Source organism: Bactrocera latifrons, unplaced genomic scaffold (genome assembly GCF_001853355.1).
Source record: "Bactrocera latifrons isolate USDA-ARS-PBARC rearing strain unplaced genomic scaffold, ASM185335v1 scaffold_5, whole genome shotgun sequence".
Lineage (NCBI taxonomy): Eukaryota > Metazoa > Arthropoda > Insecta > Diptera > Tephritidae > Bactrocera > Bactrocera latifrons.
In genome coordinates, this window is record NW_017537156.1 from 1,732,980 (window position 1) to 1,758,302 (window position 25,323).

Below are 25,323 nucleotides of genomic sequence, written 5' to 3' on the forward strand. Positions count from 1 at the left end.
TAGACCAGTTTTGGTCCTTTGCGTTACCAGATGGAGTTCCTAGATCCGAAGAGAAGTAGCCATCCACAAGATGCCACAAGAAATGATCCATTGTTTGCCTGATTCCTCCAGTCTCCTCGATCAGTCAACCCCACTCTGCGGATGTGTACCGCCACCAGACAGTAACCAGTTAATATCATGTTCCTGCAGTCTTTCCTATCAAGTGCCAGTAGGAGTTTTATGTACTTTATAGCTCGTTCCATCGGGTTTTAATTTTCTTTACCATGCCTTTGTTGACGGTATAATAAATAAATATAAAAGTAATGAAAGCATAAAATATACCATTAAAAACCCTTGCTTGCTTGCAAATCGACACTAAATCTTCCGCTCGGAATATCCATTTGCTCGTACACACCTACATTATGCAACTACTATACAATTATTCATATTACGTTCTCATCATTTTTGGTCTTAAGTATTCACTGTAGCTTGTTAGAGTTGCTTTGAAATCCGATACTTTGAAGCCTCACACTTGTCTGCATTGTTTTAACAGCAATTATAACGGTTTAGCAAACTTGTTACATAAATATTTTAAGTTATTAAGAAGAGCGCATACGAAAGAGTAGAGATCAAGCGCTGGCTTATCTCAGCTTAGGAATATATAAATAGCAAAAATGCAGTCGTAAGAAGATATTAAAATATATACGTTTATTTATGCATAAGTATGTAGATTTACAGCATTCATGTAAGTAGTTATCACGCTCGTTAACAACTTGCTAACTAGTAATTCTTTCAGCATAGAAATTAGTTGGGTACTTTTAAGCTAACTTTTCTTATTGTGTCGAAAAAGATAATTCTTCTTACTGTAATGCTGAGCTTAACCTGTAGGAATGCTGGTTTGAATATTTTCATCAATTATTGCGACTTCCAATTCTTCAAATTATATACGAGATATTCACCGGCTTAAGTCAATTTTGATGAAGTATTTAGGCCATTCGTCTAAAGCGCTTTTACACGTTTTCATCATCAGGTGTTATATAAGCGAGTGAAAAAATGGTCAGATAAAATTCAATGAATGACAAAATTTCTGCTGTCAACAAGACGTACTCCATATAATTTGCTTTTGGAGTTTTGAGTTTAGACAGCGGTTGTTTATAAGTTTCCTACACCTAATTTTAGTGATTGAAATACTGTATGTGTACATATGTATACATTTGAAGTGGGTAAGGTTAAAAACCAGTCCAGATTATGTTAGTGATTTACTTTTTATAGCTTAGGAAGTAATTTTTTTGCTGATCGCTAACAGAATATATCATACGAAACATTGGCAGTACGAAAAAACGAAAACAAAACACGTAGTTTATTCCCAACATCTATGTTGCCACTATTTATTTGATGACAGGAGATACTTCGACTTTCCCTCGTTCACTACCAGACCAAAATGCTTCGCCTTTTTGTCCAAACTAAAGAAAGCATAACTGACGTCGCGGTTGTTTAGACCAATGATGTCAATATCATTGGTGTACGCCTGCAGTTGTACAAAGATTGTGCCTTGTCTACTCAAATCTGCAGCTATAATTGTTTTTTCCAGGAGTAGATTGAGGAAGTCGCACCATAGGGAGTCGCCTTGTCTGAAACCTCGATTGGTATCGAACGGTTTGGAAAAATCCTACGCGATTCTGGCAGAGCTTTTGATAATGCTCAACGTTAGTCTACACACTCATATTATTTTTTCGGGGATACCAAATTCATACATGGCGGCATTAAGGCAGCATCTTTTCGTGCTATCAAAAGCATCTTTGAAATCGACGAAGAAATAGTGGGTATCGATCCTCTGCTGACGAGTATTTTCCAATATTTGGCGCATGATGAATACCTGAACAGTTGCTCATTTTCCAGCTGGAGCCACACTGATGAAGTCGAATCATTTTGTTGACGGTGGACATTAATCTTTCACACAATATGCTCCATAAAGCCGATATATGCGGTGTTGAGGAGTCTTATCCCACGGTAGTTGGCTCAGGTTGTGGGTTGTCCCTTTTTTGTCTGTGTTTTGTTATGTGTTGTGATCGATTGTAACGTTGCTAGGTAAGCAGTTTGTTTTCTCTTCACTGCGACACGGCACTCCTCATCGTAGCTGTTATTTCGCCTCTTTCGGAGCTTAAAATGCCGTCCAACAATTAACTTATAGTGAGTTGCAGATGAATGCTCTCAGAGAGTAGGAGTGCAAGTCGAGCAGAAAATCGTCCGGTTGTTTGTTATCATTGCAGCTCCTCAACGTCGAATCTTCCATGGTTTTGTTGAAGATTTCTAATTCGCAGGTGTTCCAGGAAAAAATTTGCTATTCTTTGAAATCTCCCATCTTGAGCATTTCATTTTTTATAACAGTCCTCTAATGTTTTGATAACGGTTTGAAAGTAAGATGCTTCGATGTCTTAAAAATATGCGCTGGTTTTCATATTCATGTGTTTGTAGAAATTCACGAACTTGAGAACGATTGCATCAGTTACCATTAAACTTTGGCAGTATTCTAGTTAAGGTTAGCAATGCAAGAAAAATATATATATTTTTCCATTTGGTATGTGGTTTTACAACCCATGTACTAAGTTAGTTTTCGTTCAAATGTTTTAAATTCACAGAAAGCGCATTAATCCGGACGACCTTTTATGTCTTCATTAGTAGTATGGGAGTTTCGTAATTATATCCGCAATTTAGTTTTTTCCGGATTGTTAAGACTCCAGTTTAGACGGAACTCTTTGAGATAAACGATAGACCGTTGTATAAGTTATGTTTTATATTATCAAGCAATTCTGTATTATTTAAGTGGTTAAGTGGTTGTGCCTCCATTATCTACATATGTTATTTTTTCAGAAATATCCGAGATAATAGGAGTAGTTTCTAGATATTAAATTTTTAATTTACTTGATTTTTAACACTATAACTGTAATACATAGAATAACCAAAAAAAACTATCTATTCTCATATTTATGATCTACATACTTTCTTTTTTTGACCCTTGACCAATAACATCATAACATCAGTGGGCGCCACTTTCAAAAATGATTTCTCCAAAATGCCTTTTTTATTACACTAGTAAATTAGTTCACTTTAGGCCAAGAATTGTTCAGTTAAGCGCAGCTGTTCGCACTTTTGGTAGACTTGTTGTTTTTTATGGTATGAATTGTATATATTTTTTGGAGTATTTTTTCATTTTATTATATTTTTTTAATGATGTCGTACAGCTAAATTTTGGCTGACTTTTAATATTTTATTTGTCATGTGTCTGAAGTTAGCTGTAATGCGATGATAATGCTGAAGAAAAACATAAGAAAAATTACTCCGAATGTTACTTAGGCAAATATAATACATAATAAGAAATTCCCACAGCGCCAAAAAGTGTGACAGTTCATAAAAGTATATCCAAAAATAAGAAAATCAATGACAATAATTGCACAATGAAAAGAAAAAAGAGACAATAAAGATCAGCCCAAAGACAACAACAAAAAGTAAACTACAACAAAAAACAACAAAAAAATTGTAATTTGAAATGTTCGTAATTTGTGAGAGTGTAAATTAATGTTTTACAAATGATCGAATGGTGGTAATTCTACTACTATCGCCGCCGCCACCAACGCCACAACCACCGTACACAACAACATCAACAGCAGTAGCAGCAGAAGTAATCAACACAAATGGCTGTGATGGAGGATCAAACGATAGCAGCACCGTATCGACGACATCGACCGGCGATACCGTTATACCCACCATCTATACCGACAACAAAGGAATACCACTGCCAAACGAAGCCACATACCAGCACTATCAACCACCCCAACCACCGGCGCCAACGGCAATTGTACAAACACAACAACAACAACACCAGCCACATCACCAACAACTTCATGCGCCTGGTGCACACGAACGGCAGCGTCAGCGACGTCAACGTGCGCATTCGCTGCATGAAAAAACAGCACAACAACAAACCAAATCCTACCACCATACAGCAGCACCACCACGATCTAGTCATTTGCGTAGTGCGGAAGCGCGAAACACCAGCGAACGTGTTGGATATTCAAACGCGGCGTATACACAACATGCGCGACGCGCATACGCGAGGCAGCACGGGCGCGTTAACGAGGAGCGTGCCGGCAAGATGCCTGGTACAGGGTATCCACCAAGAATTATCGTCTCACCGCCGCCGCCACCGTCACCACCACCCGAATCCGACACAACAGATTCAACGGCAGCAACGCCAGCACCACCGCTGCCACCTCTGCCGAAGAGCCAGCCACCCTACAGCCCCGGCTATTGCTGTTGGTGTGGCGAAGTGCAACCGCATCGACATTCCCATCTGTCGTGTACGAATCCGTTGCCAAAGCCGCCTAGAAGTGGCGCAACCCACAGTGCGACTCCCATTGCCGCCGCTGCTTCTTCCAGCACTCCACGCGTTGGTCCGACGCGCAGAAATACAACCGCTGGAAGGACGCCGCAAGCGCGTTGGTCCATTCCACCAGCACAAGAACCCGCCAAAAACACCACACACCAGTGGTGTCAACACATCACACCAACTCACTCACTTCCTACTTTCCTGCCTGCTTCTTATGCTACTGCAACAATGCGACAGCAACAAATGCCACCAGCCAATGCGAATTATTACAACTATAGCAAATACGACAACAACAACAACAACAGCAATTATAATAATACTAACACCAATGATTATGTACGCCACGTGACACGTGTTAATTTTTATGATGTTGTTACTTCGCAGGTCGAATTCGAGCCCAAAGATGATAGTGATGAATGCGATACGGAAGCTATTACCAAAGAAGGTGAGTGCGATGTTCAAATGATTTATGCTAATATAATGTACATAGTATGTGTACTTTAGTAAAGTACTAACTTCTCTAATTTCTATGTCTATTACGTTTATATAGACAAGTAAAGTACGACCTTATATATGTTAGATCGTTAAGTTGATGTGAGAGATTGTCTTAGTTAAACTTTGCACATTTTGTTAAGTCGATAATATGCAAAGTTAGAACCGATGAAGGTCATATTTTTGTATATTTATTTATTTATTTTACATTTGGTCATTGACAAAAGCCTAGTTCCCAGTTTGTCTATTCTATATCTTCTTTTCCGTCAAGTTTTGTTAGATGTAAAGTTCTAATAAGTTTGAATCTAATTCTACAACATACTAGTTCACTCACCTCAGGGTCACCAGGAATGTGGCAACACGCTAGAATTCAATGGCGAACAAAGCGAATCTGTCTCCTGTACTTTACTCCAAATGATCACCATACACTTGAACTGCGAGGAACAGCGCCTCGTATTCTTTAAAATTCTACCTAGGCAAACAGTTTTTTCTTAAATTGGTGTACTAAACGGCACTAAAACTATTAAAATTCGCATATCTACACAATTTACTCGAAGTTGTGTGCTGAAGATAGAAGCGAATAAGTATAGTAAGAAAAAGGCATAAAAGGGATTAGACATTGTGTAGCCGAACATTGTAAAGGGTGATCTATTTCGAGGTTCAATACTTTTTTAAAGGAAAAACCACAGAAACTTCAAATTTAAAGAGGAATGTTTATTACCATATGAATGAACATTCTTTGGTTTTCTTTTTTGAAGATTATCTTTTTCAAATGCACTCAGCTACGACTGCTATATTTTCTTCAATGCGTGCTGGACGTTATTTATTCCGTCAAATACTGGGTCTCAATATGGGTGATGGTGTTGCGAATAGTACGCTTACGCGTGATCTGCCAAAAAAGACTATTCAAAAAGTGTCCTGTTTCAATCACTCTTTATATGATATATGTATATCATGATCCCAAGACGTGGAAATACTATAAATCATAAAGTCAACCAGAGCGGTAAAAATTACTACATTTGGTTTCAGGTTTCAGGTTTTATTTGAACCTGCTGAAGTTGTAAGCCCTCATTAGCAAACTTGGCATGGCGCATGCCTTGGAGTTATTGCCTATACCCCTATCTGCCTACTCCTTATTCCTTGCGGAGCAACTTCTTTATAGTATGAGGATGTAGGGTTCAGGGTACCATGGTAATGGATGCTACGGGGACCCAATTAAGATGCATTTGATTACGTTCCGACAGACTGTTCAGTCATTCTCGCGTGGTCCTGCAACTCTACACCAATCCCCTCCGACGTTTTCGAGCAGTAGCTCGATAGTGAAATCATACCATTTAATTACAATATACATATTTATCGTTTGTATCGAAGGATTGAATGCAAATCGTGATATATTTTTAAAGTTAATAGTATTTGAGGATCTCTATGTAACACGTTTTACTCATAACAGTGTATCTTTGTGCATAAAGTAGACAAATTTTAATTTGAATTTTGATTAAAACTTCGACTAGACCCTACATAACTAATATCAGGATTTTCGAACATCCAGCTGACTTTACTCTACATGATTAGTTTTACACCTTAAAGTATTTTCCTGGCTTCGATTCCTGCAACATGCAAGAGGAGGAATGTTCGATTGCAACCGACCTTAGTACTTCCTTACTTGTTGCTCTTTTATTTAATAGAATGTACCTTTAAAAGCCAGAGAGATATATCAATAATGTACCATATTATCGATAAAAAATAATCTAACTATAGTGTCCACCATTTTATCAAAGAAGCTGCTTGCCATTGCTTTCAGTAATTTCCTAATTTTAGAATTCTACTAAATCACTAAGAGGAACAATTAATCTGCTTTACAATTCATAATAAAAATTTGGTATGATGTGAACGTTAAATAAAAGCTTAAATCACGATCCGCCCAACTTCTCACTAATTGCCTCAATTCAAATGAATTATTTTCGCATTATTTTAAGTATTTTTCGAAAATCACGTACGGGCCGTTACTGCAATATGAAAGTGAGGCTTACGAGACATTTCAAGAGCTTCAAGAGCACATGTTTAGTACATTAGTGACAAGGTCTATAGGATTATCTTAATTTATATACATATATATATTATATGTTCACATTACTGGCGCTTAACTGGTTCAAGGAACCGATAAAGTTCGTTATCGATTCAAATACAAAACAATTATTTTCTGCTACACTTTAATTGCGCCTAATAAGCAACTAATAAAATAGGTTATATGCGACAAGCCGCTTCCTTTCCCACCGTTATACTCGTACTCACATATAGTACACTATCAATATAGTGTTTGTCATTTAAATCGGGTATCTATATACTTATGTACTGCAATTATATTGTAAGAGAAAGCTTTGCAATTAACATTTTTTAAGCAATGTAAAATTAATTTCCAAAGTCTCATTTCCACTATTGCATATCTAGACAGGTACTTGCGGCAGAGACTACAAAAAATTTTCTTCAGAAAAATACTATACGCTTAAAAAGCATAAAACACTTATCTAATAATTATAATCTTACATCGTCAACACATATACCTATTACGAGTTTAAATATGCCTTTTGTGTTAGCACAAATAGGAGCAATAGTAAATACGGAGACCGTTGGATAAGTCAGTGTGTTTAAATACATGTCGAGGTATGCAAAGATGCAAAGTGTTTTTTGCAATTCAGTTATAATTTTTTAGTACCATATTAAAGATTATAAGTTCTCAAAATCCACGAAAAAAAATTTCACCTGGTTTTTTTCATAACTGTGCCTTTCTTTTAGCTTTGGGAGCGAAATTGGACGCAGAAAGGTAACCCCTATCCTAATTCATCAATATTATTGCCATTTGAAAACTCATTAGACCATAACCTTCGTCGATTTCTTTTTCTTCGGTCTTTCACCTTTTGTGATTTAGCAGATACAATGACTCCTGTCACTTTTCTTTAATATCTAGAATGATCGGTATGTCTTTTGAACGACGAAATAAAAACTCGTTAATGATTTTGCTAGGTTTATGTAGTGTCTGAACCGACCACTTTAACTTCAACTTCGGCCATTATAATACTAAGGATAGTCAGATTTATACTATTACAGTTTATTTTGGGTGATCCATTTGAACTTTTGGTAATCTAGAAGAAGATTTTAACGACGATACATATTATTTGGAGGAATGGATTCTAAGCTCGTACTGAAAACTTTAATTTTAAAATTTGTATTCTGAAGAGGCAGATTCATAGGAGATTAGTTTCGAAAATAAGGGATTTAATTAATGCGCCCTTCCGGTTTAAATAAATGATTATGTTCCGCTCTAAATCAACTGTTCTGCATTGCTCCGGTGGTATGGTTGCGATATGACTAGTTGTTCCAAAAAAAAGCAACTATTTGCTTGGAAGTGCTTCATGCGCTAACAACTTTTGTTATATAGCTCATCTTAACATATCCAAACAGTCGGCTGCTGTTTAGTTTCGGGATCATACTCGTAAAGCTACGATTCTTCATATGTCAGGATGTCATAGATGTATTTCAGAGTTATCTGTGACCTCGACCGAATTCACCACACTTGATGGAGTTTCATTCCTAAATTTGAATTAAATTCATCGATACTCTGTTTCTGAGATAATCAAAGTTGAAAGTTGTAAAATCAAATTGCGCGAAAATATTCAAGATTTAATTATATTTTTTGGTCGAGATGAAGAGTTTAAGTTAGTGGTCGTTGTCAAAACATTCTGAGTATGTATAAGATCAAAATTGTCAAACTTTACAATAAACCTGTCAGTTGCCAGATGACAACACTAGGGATCGCAAATCTCGAAATAAAACAGCCAACCGACGTACTGAAGGTACTGAAGTTAGAACTTGATTAATACGCATAAAATTATGGATCGAAAATTAATCTACTTGTCAAAGCTCCCCATACAGTAACCTTTCGTGTTTTGATGCTGTTGGTCGTAAGAAAAAGATTAATATACAACTGAACAGCTGTTCGCAGTCAGCAAAACTCTAACCACTGTGTAAACATCAATTGGCTACATACAAAGTGACAACAGTGGTATTGCATATCTAAATGAAAAATTCGTGTAATCTCTCACCTATCGCAACGTCCTCGTAAATGTGGTCATAAATATAACCGTTACTCATAAATGCATTCTGTCACACGACTCTGTGACGTCAAGTCGAAATAAATACAATAAATATTTTAAAGCAGGCTACATCAATGCAATACAAACATATGTGCCGACATATAAAACCATGCGTGGGTATATGTATATTTATAACACATCGTGAATGGCACACTTATTTATTGAAGTTTAATACACACTCGTACACACTACTGTATGCACTTCATGTTGCCAACGTCGCGTACACCGTGAATTACCTATTTAGTTTAAATGGACGGCTACCGCTGACCAAATATGATGAGCGACTGCATTCACTAAAAAATCGTAAAAGGGAAGTGTATTTTTGCTTTATTTCAATTTTATTAAATTATTTTTGAATTTTGGTTCGTTAAAGCCGAGGCGCTGACAGCGCTCATAGCGGGGCGTCAATTAGCATTGTGTTCGGCGGCTAAAAACATATAAATTAACAGTTAGTTTGGCTTATAATTAACAGTTAATAAATGTGCAAAAATGCCTGTCTAGCGAATGTTTGCATGTTGACATTTAAATATGGCTTTGTATTCAATTGCTGTGAAATGCAGGCAAAGTAGTTTGGTGTAGTGGCCGTTAGCAAACGGTGAATGGTTGGCACATAGACCTGGTTTATTTTAGTTTTAATAAGAGTAAGGGGTATTATACAAATATATAGCTTAAGCTAATCTGGACTTTGAAGCAAATTACCGCAAGCTAGATATGGATATTTAAATATTCTTCTGCTTCCTAACTGTTCCAACCGACTTTGTTGGAAATGGACACCCCATATTAACTGGTGCTCTATTATAAACCGTTAGTAAGTTCCAGTTAAAGACATTTGCTCTCAAAGCGGCTAATATTATATAAATAAATAGAGCCGATCGCTAACGGGTGATCCAAATAGAGGTACTTTTCAAATAGCCTATGTGGAGATCCAGCATTCATTATTGGATAATATTAGACCGAATAGACCAAAACCTATAAATTTCAAAATTTTTAACCAAATTCCTTTTTATACGAAATTTTAATATTTAAAATTGGCAAAATTGTACCATCACCTACCAAAAGTACATATTACTTACTGAATGTCATCAGTTTTCTTACTTTTACAATCCCATAAATGACTCAAGCATCAGACAGGATATGAAAAGTATAGAACCATTGATATGTGGCGACCATCTGACAAATATTAACAAATTCAGTACAAGTCTGTTTCTGGCTATATACTTTCCAGAATTCTTTCGATTTTAATCGAACTTATGATATATTTGTTAACCAGATCTATAAATTGTAAATTACACCGACATGTGTTTAAATATATTAATCACCAAAATTTCGCTGTTGTAACAACCATGATATTGTGAATATACTTTTTCTTACGATCAGCTGTTAAAAAACAATTAAACAAAACGAAAACTTAACTTCAGTTGTACCAAAGATATAATACCTTTCATAAACTCAAAAATTATTTACAAAAACTGTGATTGGTCAGTTTATATGGCAGCTATAGCTATATTGGTCTCACCTGAACAATTCATAGGTTGTATCTCTGCGTTAGGCAGTAACCCAAACATTTATTCGTGAAGACACATCGTCCAATGGAGAGGATTTCAATTCAAGCACTTTATGTGAAAAGTCGGATGCAAAATTTTGGACCGATATCTCAAAAACTGAGGTACTAGATCATATATGTATATGTATATGAAAAAACGCAAAGATAGACGGTCATGGCTAAATTGACTCGGTTTCCTTTTCGGTTTTACAAATATTGTGGCAAACTTGATACAAACAACTGACTGGGTCTTAAAATGGGTGGAACAGACTAAAATCTGTTCATTCAATTATGACTAGTACTATGACCCAAAAATAGTAAGACTTTGTTCAGAATTTTAAAATTATCAATTTATTCTTCAAAATGTCGACCCCCTTGGCCCCAAAGCACTTGTCCCAATTTTTTGCGATCCTCGAAACAGTTGTTAAAGACAATTTTCAATCTTCAATTGACTCAAAATGGCTTCCCCGATGATTGGTCGTCTATTTATGGGTCGTAAGTATATATCTAAGACTTATCGTCTTATAATACGTTTCAGAACATATAGAGCATACATCATATGAGTTATGCGAGTTCTGGGCGTATTATTTAAAATTATATTCTGTCAACTATAACCAATTTTCAACTCTGTTAGTTATAACTGGTCCTAATTTAAGATATTAGAATCTAGTCATGTTAATAAAAGCAAAGTAGCTGGAAGAATTAAAAAAAAAAACAGGTAAGAAAGGGCTAAGTTCGGGTGTCACCGAACATTTTATAAGCTCGCATGGCAAGTTTCATCAAGATATCTCAATTCTACTCAAGTTACAGCTTGCACGGACTATCCGTCCGACAGACATTTCAACTCAACTCGTCACCTTGATCACTTTGGTATATGTAACCATATATCTGACGATATATACCGTTATTAGCAACTTTATTGCAAGAGTATAAAAATGATGCCCTCTCAATTACATGAAAATATCTGAGAGATTTACCGATATTTTCAGTGAAAAATTAGGTTAGGTTCGTTTAGGCACTGAGTTCTTCGTGTTCGGTATCAGGGATCTTGAAAAGTTATAATCCGATCACGACAATTTTTCCACAAGGGATACCTCAGCTCAAATACCGTATTTGCGTAAAGTTTTATTCCGCTATCATCATTGGTTCCTAATGTATATATTATACAGGCAAGGCATCAGATGGAATTCAAAATAGCGTTATATTGAAAGAAGGCGTGGTTGTGAACCGATTTCACCCATATTTCGTACATGTCATCAGGGTGTTAAGAAAATATTATAACCGAATTTCATTGAAATCGGTAGAGTAGTTCCTGAGGTATGGTTTTTGGTCCATAAGTGGGCGACGCCACGCCCATTTTCAATTTTTAAACAAAGCCTGGGAGCAGCTTCCTTCTACCATTTCTTCTGTAAAATTTAGTATTTCTGACCTTATTATCCGATTTCTTCCATTTTTGAACTGTAAATGGAAATGCCTGAAGGAAACGACTCTATAAAGTTTGGTTGGCATAGCTATAGTAGTTTCCGAGATACGTACAAAAAACGTAGTAGGGGGCGGGGCCACGCCCACTTTTCCAAAAACATTACGTCCATATATTTTCTGCTCACTAAGGCGATCCTTTGTGAAAAATTTCACTTTAATATCTTTATTTATGGCTTAGTTATGACACTTTATAGGTTTCCGGTTTTCGCCATTTTGTGGGTATGGCAGTGGGCCGATTTTGCCCATCTTCGAACTTAACCTTTTTATGGAGCCAAGAAATACGTGTACCAAGTTTCATCTTGATATCTGAATTTTTACTCAAGTTACAGCTTGCACGGATGTACGGACGGACGGACGGACGGATAGACAGACATCCGGATTTCAACTCTACTCGTCACCCTCATCACTTTGGTATATATAACCCTATATGTGACTCTTTTAGTTTTAGGACTTACAACCGTTATGTGAGCAAAACTAGAATACTCTTCTTAGCAACTTTGTTGCGAGAATATAAAAATACGTTGTGACTCGCGCTTGTGCCGACTGTCTCGTCTAGCTACCTTGTACCTTGCAACATGGCATGTCAGCTGCTGGGTTGCCTTCTAACGTTGACACTCATTTGTGGGATCAAAATCAAGTTCTTGAAAGAAAACTTTTTTTTTTTTAGAAGGTATTTCAAGACATTTGACATAGACTATTGCCCAAGATAGTGCAGCTAAAATTCACACTTTTCTTTCTTTTAACAAAATTTACAAAATAGTGCTTGACCACGGAGTTTTCCACAACAATCTGATCGTCACTCTTTGTTGCTAGCAGTAAAAACTTAATCAAAAGGAAAATACAATTATAAACCTGTAAATATATAATTTAAACTTCAGATATTAAAAATCCATATTTTATTGGAGACAGAAAACAAGAACCGATCTTCGAATATACTAAAGGGCGGATAAAATATGAAAACAAATAATTAGCCATTGGATTTGTAGGCGTAAAACATTACTCAAAAGCTTGCTTCGATGCATATGTCTGTATTTTCCAAGCAATACACCTGATCAACGATGCCGAACGCTATCAACTGTTATTAATTACAATTTTTTTTTTCGTTTTTATCAATTCATTACCTGACAAACAGCTCAAAGGTAATAAATGCTTATCTAAATAAATTATCTATTGCAAAAATGCGGATACACCGCGACAGGTAACTAAGCGGCTATTTAGTTACTTTGATATTAAATTAATGGCTAAAGCATAACTCACCAACACACACACACCTAACTATTTAGGTAGAAGCTTGTGTGTGTGCTTGTACGCGAGTGCACTGTAGCAAAACGCGTCCGTTGCTTTCAGCATGTTTCGATTTCATTCGAATAAGACAACAAAAACAAATATGTGCAACAGCAACAGCAAAAACAAAGCAAAAAAATATTGTAAACAAGCATTAAGCAAAGAATAAAAAATAAGAAATAAACAACGCCAAGATTTCAACCCAAACCCGCGCCGAGTTGTTAACAATTTGATGCTGACTGAGAGCTTACCTTACTGACCTGCTGAGCGGTAGCAAACGCTGGCGTCGCTGGTTGTGTCTGAGAAATAACTGCTTGGCTGGATGTACAAGTGACCTTTAATGGTCCAGTGATTTCATTGTGGCGACACGTCGCGCTAGCCAGCCGCAACGATACAACGACTGCATAGCAGTAAAATCTTAGATTGCTTTGCTTTTTTCTATGACTGCAATGCCTCAAAAATACACTTCTACCTACGTGTGTATAGTGTATACACATACTTGCATGAAATGTGTGTATGTGTGCGCGCAAGTGCTGTTGTACGAGTGCAGAACAAAAGCTTAAGCAACGGGAAAAACGGTTTCATTCAATAGTTTGCTTTGCCATGTTGTATTGTTATATTGCTTTTATACCCTGCACAGGGTATATTAAGTTTACCACGAAGTTTGTACCACCTTGTGGGTGAGTAATTATTCATCAATATTTATTTTGTCGCCTTCAAAGTAATCCTCTTCAGATGTAATACACTTACGCCAACGATTTTTCAAGTCCTCGACATATTATTTCGATCGACTGAAAACGGGTTCCATTCCGATGTCTCAATGGCAGCTCTTCATGAATGTGGAATCGGAATTCACACGATCAACCATGTCATAAGAGAACGTTTTACGGTATTCTTTTTGAAAAAAATTCACCCTTATCAGGACGAGTCGAGCAAGAACGCGTTTCATATTGAAGAGATCCACCAAAGTCATTCGAACGGAGTCGCGAGAGATGTCGAGATCTCGCGCTATCTCTCTAACAATTGTCTGACAATTTTCAGGTATCACTTTTCTAATATTTTCGAGGAGGTCGAATGTCGTCCAGATCAGGCATGTCTTCAACGATCTCTCAACCGTCTTTGAAGGCTTTGTACCACTCGCGTGCTTGTACTTTTGATAAAAATTAATCAAGGAACTGTTCATTTTTAGGAACCGTCGATATCAGACAGCTATATACTATAGAGCTGCCACACAAACTGAACGATCGGAATCAAGTTCTTGTAAGCAAGCTTTTTTATTTGAGAAGATATCTCCCGGAAATTTGACATAGATTATTGACCAAGGCAACACTAGGCTCTCTGAACATATATTGTTTATATCGGATCACTATAGCATATAGTCACCTTACAAACTCAATCTAGACAAAGATCTTTTTATACAGTTTTATGCTATAATAAATACATGTGTGGAGGGTATTTTAGCTTCGGTGCAGTTGAAGCTAAAGTTTTTTCATGTTGTTGCTTATTGCTGTCCACTGGCCGGCATAAAAAGCGTACAGCATCGCTAGCAACAACAATTGCATTGTTCTTCAGCAGGTTGCGCTTGACACACACACACACACACATACACTAATGATAGAGTTTCTTAATGTTACAGGCAAAAAGCATGCATACATACAAAACCTAAATACATACATACATTTTATACACACACACATACATACCTTGGCTTTGTTACGTAAGAGCTTTAACTAAACGCAAAATCGCTCAAGCACAACGTTACTTACATACAACAACAAAAACAACATAACTGTGCTACAAAAACAATAACAGTAATAATATTGAGTTAAAACAACAACAATAATAACATTGTAAGAAGAAACATATATATAAATACGTAGACATATAGTATATACACACACACATGGACACAATGCACCAGCAGCAGCTTGTAAGTCAGCCAGTAAGCCAGCAGTGGTCTCCAAAACTGCATATTAAGCATGCTTCTGCAACGCAAACTCTGCTTGCCGCAATTCCCATATCTCTCCTCTTCCTCCTCCTCCTCCTCCACTCCACTCAGCTTAACAACAGCTTGTGAGTTGACTATTTATAAAACTGCTGGTGGAGCTCTTGGTCTGTCTGACAGCTTAGCTGTCTATTTGGCATACATTAGAGCAATAAGCTGTTAGCTGCTAGCTGTTTTCATGTCACTACATATGTAGCGGTGTGTATATGAAAGCATTTTGAGCAGCTCAGGTTGCACCTCCAGCATGGGGCATGACTAAGCCTCAGGAGGCAGGTTCGTATTAGGTTTCTCAGAAAATCTAAATGTAAACAGAAAAAAATGTATTTATTAAAGTAGAAGAAAATAAAATGAAAATGCAAAATGCAATATAGCGTACCGCTAACTGTGATACATGCCAAATATACGTAACTATGTATGTATGTCCATATAACTGAAAGAGTCCATATTTGGTGGGTTCATAAATACCGTTTTTTGCGGTATTTGCTTCAGTCACAAATTTTGAATTATTGGACTGATTTCGGCGGTAATATTCTGTGTTCGAGAAAATTTTAAAATTTCTTTTTATTTGTTATTTTGGAATCAGTTTCTTTTTATTGTCATACAGGGTGATCCATTTCGAGATTCCCTACTTTTTTAAAGAAAAAACAAATTTCAAATTTAATGGAGGATGTTTATTATCATTCCAACTAACACTATTTGCCTTTTTTTTTTGAAGATTATCTATTTCAAGTGTTGACCGCGGCTACGTCTCAGATGGTCCATCCGTTGAGTCCAATTTTCGATAAATCGTTTTCGCATTTCGACTGGTAACTGGTAAATGACTCGAGTGACGTTTTGCTCCAAGGCCTGAATCGAAGCAGCGGTGTTGTCCACATAGACTTTAAGTTTTACATATACCACAGAAAAGTGTCAAACGGCGTGATATCACATGATCTTGGTGGCTAATCTATCGGCCCAAAACGTATGTTCTCTCAATAAATAAATTAGTTAATGCCGTTAACGCCGTCTTGTTGAAACCAAATGTCGCCGAGACCACGAGCTTTAATTTCAGGGAACAAATAGTCGGTTATAATGGCGCGATAACGGTCGCCAATGATGGTTACGTTCCCATCAGCATAATTTTTGAAGAAATATAGGCCGATGATTCCACCGACCCTCAAACCATGGATGAAGTGGCAGCTCTTGATTCTCTTCAGGTAGCTCTTCCTTCCGCACATCGTTGAAGCTCTCAGCGTTGAATTTAGTGATCTGCCCATGAGCATCTGATCAATTAATTTTCTGAGACGTTCAGAGATGCCCAAGTCTTTAAGCACGCTCGGTATGGCCCCAGGCTGAATGTTATCAAAAGCACCTTCTAAGAGGCAACTAAGATTTATTCCTGAGCTTAGTGCTGTTTCTGTGGATTTTCCTTTACAATGCACAAGCTGCTAAACAGCCAGATTTCTGGTTTTAATTTGTTTTTTACGTGTATTTCTATGAAAGCACAAATTGTATATTTTATCGTCATATCTAATTTTTAAATTTATACAATATTTCAACTGAATTATTTTCTATCCAAAAGTTAAATTCCCCCTTTTTGCCAAGTAACGGTTAAATCACGTTTTTATTTCATGTCAGGTGTTTTTGTAGACGTCTCTTAAGTGCTGCAAATTGTCACACATTAATGTTTAGCTTCATTTAATTGCTAGTTTTTCATTTTCGCCAACAAAGATTTTCATGTTTACCATTTTTTGGTCTTTATTGTCTTAGTCGCTGTCACACCACAATCACGTTTCCACATATACGAGTATGTTGCTTTTATTAGCTGCCAGCTAAGCATGCTTTGAATGTGTTCCACAAAGCTAATTTATTGGCGTGGGTTAAGTAGTTTAGCACATTTTTATTATCGCCTCCAACTTGTGGGAGTCCTAGCCAATATACAAAAGGTGCTCGCAATTAGTTTCGGCTTGTTTTGGCAGGCTGTTAACAACTTTAATACAAAGTTTAGTACAAATTTAACGGTAACAGGGAAATTAAGTGCACAAACAATGTAAATTGAATTTATGCGCTGCTGAAGAATAATAAAAGTTGTCTTTTAGAAGCAAATATTTAATGTAAAGCTGTAAATAATTGTATTACAAACGCTTTGGTGCGATTGTGAAATTTTGTTAGAAATTAAATATTGGCTATTGGCTATCATTATGTGATATAATTCTATATACTTCATGCACTTAAAGTTGTATATTTATATTTCCGAATAAATATTTCTAATTCATTCTTTTATAATTAATATATTATATGTATTATATATTTCAATATATTGAAATTTACAAAAATAATGTTTCTCAAATATACATTCTTACAAGAAAAACAAATTGTAGTATTCATATACATACATACATATGTATTTTATGTATTTCCGTACTTATGTAATATCTCTTAAAATTATACAAATATTTTTCTCAGTGTAAGCCATATTAATGCATCTATCATAGCATACTTTTAGGCTTATACATTAAAGTCAATACAAAACGCAAGCCTAACTCTTTCTTTCTCATTTTACTAATGTGTGTTTAATTTTTGTTTATTTCTCTTCTGCAGAAGAATGGATAACAAAAAGAAAAACTGAACTTACAACAACACGCCAAATAGAGACACGCGTAAAGCGACAATTGGTGCTGGAGGATGGCAAAGTGGTGGAAGATTCAGGGCCAATTGTCTCAACGAATACGACGGAAGATACAGATAAACAGGAAACGGAAACAACAGAGGTGAGCTTCACACGAAAACAAATGTTTTTAGTATATATGTATGTACACATTATGTTTATATACATATACAAATATGAATGAAATTTTACAGTTATGTTTATGTAAAAGTGTTAAATAAATGTAAAAAATGCAAGACTAACTTATAATAGAAAAAACTATATAAAATTTTACGCAATTCGATAATTTAAATTAAAACAATATCAATGCGTTAAACTGATAATACATAGGTTGGAAAAAATAAACTGCGTATTGTAATATAATATTATTTAAAAATTTAGAAAAATTATTTTCATAAGGAAACCAATTAAAAAAGAATAAAGAATAAAATATTGAATAATGATTCAGGCAAAATTGAATTAAAATCAGAAAACTCAAGAAGTTTTAACATTTCTAACCGAAAATTTAAAACAACAAAAAATTTCCCCAAGGATATTAATATTCGTTATTAGACGAAGTTGAACTCTTGACAGATAAAAGCAGAAAGAAAAGACGCTAAAATGACAAAAGAAGTCTGTAGAGGCACTCTGCAAGATGGAGTGTTCGCTTCCTCGCTTCTATGGACATTAGTGGTGAATAAACAGCTAAGGAACTTTTACGGCAAAGCTCCTAAGATAGTGGCATATGTGGTTGGGCAAACACCGACAACATGATCCTACTTTTCAACTGGGAAATAAGGTTCATAGGAAATAGAAAAAGATGGCTGGCGCCCGCAGAATGGGGCTAACAGATCGAGAAGACTGCAGGAAATGTCTAGAGCAAGGCACCAGGGAAACAATGGAGCATTTCTTTTGCATTTTTCAAGACTGCGCTATAAGCATCTGGGGTCCCCACGCTGTGATACACTGGACGAGGTATCGATAGTGAGGAAGCAGAGTCTGCTAAATTTCGCGTCAAGTGCAAAACGGATGACTACCCCGCATAAACCTAGCAACTAAACTCCATCAAGTGTCGCAGAGGTCCAAAACTGGTTTATGCGTGACGTATTGGGCCTACCCGATTAACCTAACCTAACCTAATAGGGACGAAGTTGAAAACCAATTTCGTTCATATTTGTAAAAAAAAAAAAGACAAAAAAAGCTAGATTAGCCTTAAAATCTACATTTGTTATATCATAAAAAGGGTATAAATAGATGTTGATCTTGATTTTTCTCGACCAGTTTGTCTGGGAACTATATGATCTGAATAATATGCTCGATGATTGCAGCGCAGTCATGAACACCTAATTTCATGAACATATCTGATCAAGGAAAAAAGTTACCTATATAAGAACTTAAAATATACTATAGTGTACCGATAACGATGATTAAAAAATATCCATTTCCTATGGGATAGTCCCTATCCCTATCAGACCTTTCGTACCTTTCATTATCCGAGATATTTACTTTAAAGTCAAAATATGGACGAATCTTAGTACATTTGATGTATACCAAGAAGATTAGCAGAAAATATAGACCACATGTTTTCATCATATCAAGGAATATACCATAGCTATCTCTATGACACAATATGATCAGTACAACATATTCACATAGCTATGTGTACTAAGACATGTTTTATAGACGCCGGTATATAAGGCTCAGTATATAAGGGGTAAAATCAATCGGTGAAGCAGAGCACCTTATACTGGATTTATGGGACTAATTCCTGAAAGAATGTTGTAACATAAATGTAGGGTCATTGCAAAGGTGATACTATTACATATTTCGTTATGTAAAACGTAGGTGTAGTTCTGGTCCGATTCGCTGTTCCAAGTGGCATTCGTCCAATTCTTTGCATTTATCCAGATAAGCTTCGCTCCAAAGTAAGCCTTTGTTTGGAAGTTGGTTTTTGGTTTAATAAATATTTTAGGTGTAATGAAATCGTTATTGTTTAAAATATATTTTAACCAAAGCCATTTAATATACGTACTAGGGTGAACCGCAAAAATAACTTATCGAATTTATGGGCTCAAATTAACGTATGTGCAGAGTAAATATATCCCTGCAGGGCAGAACTTTATATATGGTCATTTTAACCAATAAATTTGATTGTTAAGCTTTTGGCTCACCCTAAAGCGTATTTGATAAAGTAAAAAAACATTACTCTTTAACAAATAATTATTCAAAACGATAAATTCCATTTCAGAAACGCGATTTAGGTATACCCATCGATAGTATAGCAGTGGAGGCCAATGGCGGTGCACTCGAGGCGCCTGACACCGTTGACGGTGAAGTGGCTGTGCTGCCAGCTGAAAACTCCAAAATTATTAAGAAAATGGTGCCGCGCCCTGCAGACGGACTAGTAAGCGAATCGAACGACAAACGCGTGATTACACATGAGGAGGTCAAGGACTACCTAGAAACGGAAGATGTGCGCAATCTGGGCGATTTCTCGGACGAGGTGAGTGGAGCGACCTTTCGTGTTAATCGCATTTTTTTACTGTTTTTATTTTTTGTGAGTTCAAACTTTATTAGATCACTTGAAATTGCATTGATAAAATTGAATTTTATGGTAGCTGCGGCTTGTTGAACTGTGCTGTAGTAAATCTAAATTTGCTACGGCTTCAGCACGTGTTCTACATTCAAGCTGAAGCACAGAATAACAACAAAAACAAGAAAACATATTGCTGGCCACCAACAATTGCAAATGCAAATATTTGCCAAGCAACTTTGTATTATTGGTCTAGACTCTAGACGAAACAATTGCACACACATACAGGCGTAGGCATTTTTGACTGTTCGCAGAAATGATTTCGCGAAAAAAGAAAACCAAAAAAATTATAATAAAAAATATATGCGGCTTGCTGTTAGAGACTTGTTGTGTAGCCAGCTGGCTGACTAGCTGACTGTAGCTGTTGGTTGGCGGTTGCGGCTGCGGCTTGATAGGCAGGCAAGCTGGTTGGTCTTAATATTAGCCCCAGTCCGGTTATCGAAGTTGAAGTACTCGTTGCTTTGGTTGCATTTTTTCTAGCCGAATTGCGAATTTTCAGCTAATAATGAGGGAAAGGCAAATTTATACGACTTTTAATGTATTTGTGCATAAGCCCATTGTGGTGCGCTTAAGCCGGTGAAGCCGGTGGCATTTAGTGCAAAATATTGCTTGCGATTAAATGCAATTATTGCTGATATCGAAGCACTTATAAATAAATAGTTATATGTATGTTTCTTTGTATGCACGTGTGTATTTGATAAGTTATGCTAGATTTAAAGTAGAGAAAAGAAATTATACTTAAGGTGTATATTATAAATCTGTTGTTGTATTAAATAAATTACTTTTGCAATATTAAAAAGTTCCCTAAAGTTTATATAGAAAACATTTGCTTTGAAAGTACGATCAAATGCTGAACTTACCCTCTGATCAAATTTGACCCGGCCTTTGCCGCCGCAATTGGTACAACCTTCTTTACGTTTGTGTGAAATTCGATCTCCATATTCAATTGGTGTGTGTTTGGCAGCTGTTTTTAATGACTAAAAAGTTTGACTGGCGGCTTTTACCATGAAAAAAATTAACAACGATTTTGCTTTAAAAATTTTTTGTAGTAATCTCGGCTACGAAATCATTCAAAATGTTGCAAATAAAGTTATCATCCGCCCAAGTATTTGAGTAGCATAAAGCATACAGTGAGGGTCGTGATATGACGTCGAAATTATTGAACAATCTAGAGAATAAAACTTCATAAAATTAGCAATAACCGAAAAAAAACAAAATTCGTTGAAGGCGTTGAAGGCAACCCAGCCCATAACAAATTTATATAAAAAATCCTTGAATGTTTTTTCTAATTCAAAAATGAAATATTTCATTACAATTTTTTATAGTTACAAACAAAGAAATTCTGAAGGTTTTGGAAAAAATATTTTAATCTCGGCCATTTCGACGCTATTTTCGGTGACCCTTCGGAAAAACGATGCTCCCGCATTCGCAGGATAAACTCTAACCGGATCAACTAAAGTGAAAAAATACGTAATTTAGTTAAAATCTTAACTTAAAACTTGGGTGAAGAAAAAAAAAAGGATAGGAAAATTTGATTCTTGGTAGACATTTTTACAAACAAAGGTTTCAGTAAAAATTTCGCTACAATAAATTCTTCGTCCAGGTCTTTAAAAATTGTTTCAAGGCTGTATCACCGAAACTATTACTCGAATTCTAGAGATGTTGTAGAATTTCATTAGACAATAAAAAATCGATTTTTGAAACCCGTAAACCCATGGAACCCCTTAAATAAAGTGGAAATGTTTTTTTGTTAGTCCGGGTCAAATTTGTTCAAACTATTTTACTCTTAAAAACTAGTATATAATATTTAAGGGCTTTTCAAAATGTCACAATTATTTATACGAGTAGCTATTAAAAAGTAAAAAGCATCTTAATTAGGTTCGAGTATAATTATTTGAATATTCCGTTTTTAACCGTTCGTATGAATACTAACCGAATATTATTATTCGAATAGTCGTAATGTTGCGAATAATCAAATAGTCGTTTCACTGCGAATGTTTGAATAAACGAAAATTGTTGAAAATCCAAGCCGTTGGTTTCCGCTGCAAAGTTTCAATAAAGTTATAATTAGAAATTTGTAGAAGTTGAACGCCTACTCTTCGAATAGTCGACAACGAACAGTTAACCGAATAGTCGAAAATGAGCGGTTAATCGAATAGTCGACGGCTTACAATTATCCGAACACTGCAAACCGAATATTATTATTCGAATGCGCTTAATCCGGTTAGGCGATTAGTCGAATACCTGGAGCTCTACATAAAATATATGTTATTTCAGCACGTCTCTGATGTAAAGATTTTTGAAACTAATATACATTTAGAAAACTACTTTTTAGTACCTTATATACCTGTATTTACTATCAATTACCGATATGTTACGGAAGCTTTGTCAATTGGCTGAGAATATTATCATTCTCCAGTGTTACCTTATTATGTTTCATGATCACTACAGAGAGAGAGAGAGAGAGAGAGCCTTCTGGACATATTATCCAATATTTTATGGTCATGCTAATAGCTTTTAAAGTGCCGTAATGCACAATCTCAATAAATTTGATCGCACTTGACAACTTGTTGCTATCACCATGAGTTGCTTGACAGACTTGGAACAATAAACGCAAAAAATTTATACCAAGAATTTGCGTTTCGAGAAGAACTGAAATTTAATTGAACATATTCAGCTGTTTAGGAAATCCAATTTTTTATAAGAGAAAAGCGCTATAACAGCGATTTGTGGCGTTGATTTACGCAAAGTACTCAATGAAAATGCCTTGAAAATTTCAAGCAAAAAAGTTGATATGAAGGAGTTTTAATTAATGTTGTTGTTCTATATTAAAATATTGATCAAATCTATAGAAACTTAATTTTTTTAGAAGTATAAATTTGTGTCGTTCCGTCTGTACTGATGGGAGAGAAGCCGTTTACTGGACTCTTTAAGCTGTAGATACCTTACCTACAGCTGTTTCTATCCACTCAGATGTAGAGCACAATGGTTCTGCGCAGAACGCGATTCAGCGCAATGAAATTAAAAAATGGATTTTCTTAGAGTTTTCTTTATTAAGCAATCATCTACGCTACCTCTTCAGAAAATACGTATCTGATAAAAATATATTCTCGAATAGCTTAAAAACATATTGAATTAACCTCTCTATCGTCTTGTGACATTAATTTTATCAAATTAAGGTACCTAAGTTATGACTTTATTAAATATATTTATCTTTTAAACATATTTAACGATTTTGAAAAGGTTTCTAGATGTTTTAATTGTTTTCTTCTTCCATTTTTAATATAATCTTTAATTTATTACGGCAAAAAATGAGGTCTGCACGGTCTAGAGATGCGCCTTAATGGCGTCCACTGTTGTTAAAACCATTATTAATTAATTTAATTTTTTTATTAATTTTCATCTGGGCTTGCATTTTAAACCATGGTCCACGAGCTGTCAAGCAGGCTCAAACAAAAGTAAAAATTTCGCATGGGAACAAACTGTGAACTATTAATAGCGCACATTCGTTATGCTAACTATTGAAATATGTGTTTGAACAAACAAAATTATCCGATATAATGCTTGCTAATGCAGCCAGTTTGCTATATTATATTACTATTTGCACTGGAGTCAAACTCAATAGCTTTGCGCCGAAAACCCAACTCTTCGTCGCCCTTTCGTTGTGAGAGTCAGAAAGCATCTTCAATGCGAGAGCAACTTCTTTTTGCAGACAGCCAGCACACACACACGCACACACGCAGTTTTGAAGAGTGTAGACTGTAAACCTGTGTTTATTTTTATTCACTTTGTGGCCAAAGCAAAAATCAGGTTTGCTGCTGCAGTCTTTTGTTTCATAAACCAACCCTAAACAACTTCAACTGTTTCTAAAAAACAAAGCAACAGCACAATAAATGTCAGAAAAGGAGCGCTCAGCTGTATTCTAGCAACAAGAAACACAAGAAAACAACAACAAAAATTAATGATTATATAAAAGCGAAAAAAACAATCAACAAAAACAATGCTTGGCATTTGCTACAACCGGAGATGAACACTCGAGTCTGCTGGCAGCCTATAGCATAGCAATGGCTTTGTAATAGAAGCTGCACACAACTAAAGCCGTAGTTAGTTAAAGCTGCCACAAATGTGCTCAGCGCCGACGAGTTACGATTGCAAATAACAGCTACTTACAGCTCTTTCTTTTCTCCGAAGTTTGGCTTTCATTAGAAGTTATGCCATGGCTGGCCATTAAGCAAGCGCTCATCTCCATTAGCAACAAAAATGTAGCAATGTAGCATGCCAACATCTAGAACAACAACAAAACAAACACCGGAACGAGTTGCATCATGTTGCCGAGCTGTGCGGCCGAATCCATAGCTAAGACTTCAGATGCTATGCTCAAACACATAAGCTCGAGTTGCAGAACAGCAGCGCCACCACAAAGTTGGCTGAGCTATAAACTCGAAGAAAAAGCCACTGTCACAGCCACAGTGTGGTACAACAGACAACAGCAACACTTTTGACTACCGCTGGCGCGTTGGTGCGCCGCTCAAGTGCTTTGCGTTGGTAGTGGTGGTTGGCAGCAAAAAAGTCTCTGCCTTTTCGTGGCTTAGTGTTTGCCGCAATCAGTTGATGTTTGGCATGCGCGACGGTCAGTTATAGTTTTGAACGCGCTTTATCGACGGTGTAGCTTGTACGGTACGAAGACAAGTAATCGCTGGCTTGAGGAGGCGAACGTGTGTACGCAAGATACAGTTCATATTTCCAGCTAGCTTTGTGTAGGTGTGTGTGTATGTGTTTTT

The 25,323-nt window shown here is 36.1% G+C and overlaps 1 protein-coding gene across 3 annotated transcripts in view; it reads left to right on the forward strand.

Moving 5' to 3' along the window:
- The window catches only part of LOC108973739, a 90,527-nt gene that overhangs the window by 40,208 nt on the left and 24,996 nt on the right, over nt 1-25,323 (forward strand). For 2 of the 3 annotated variants that reach the window (XM_018941197.1, XM_018941198.1), the window contains exons 1-3: nt 3,313-4,811; nt 17,904-18,073; nt 20,198-20,452. In XM_018941197.1, the coding sequence (XP_018796742.1) occupies nt 3,575-4,811; nt 17,904-18,073; nt 20,198-20,452 (1,662 nt within the window). In that variant the 5' untranslated portion in view covers nt 3,313-3,574. Of the gene's footprint in view, nt 1-3,312; nt 4,812-17,903; nt 18,074-20,197; nt 20,453-25,323 lie in introns of those variants that run through there. The other variant, XM_018941199.1, reaches the window with a different exon arrangement.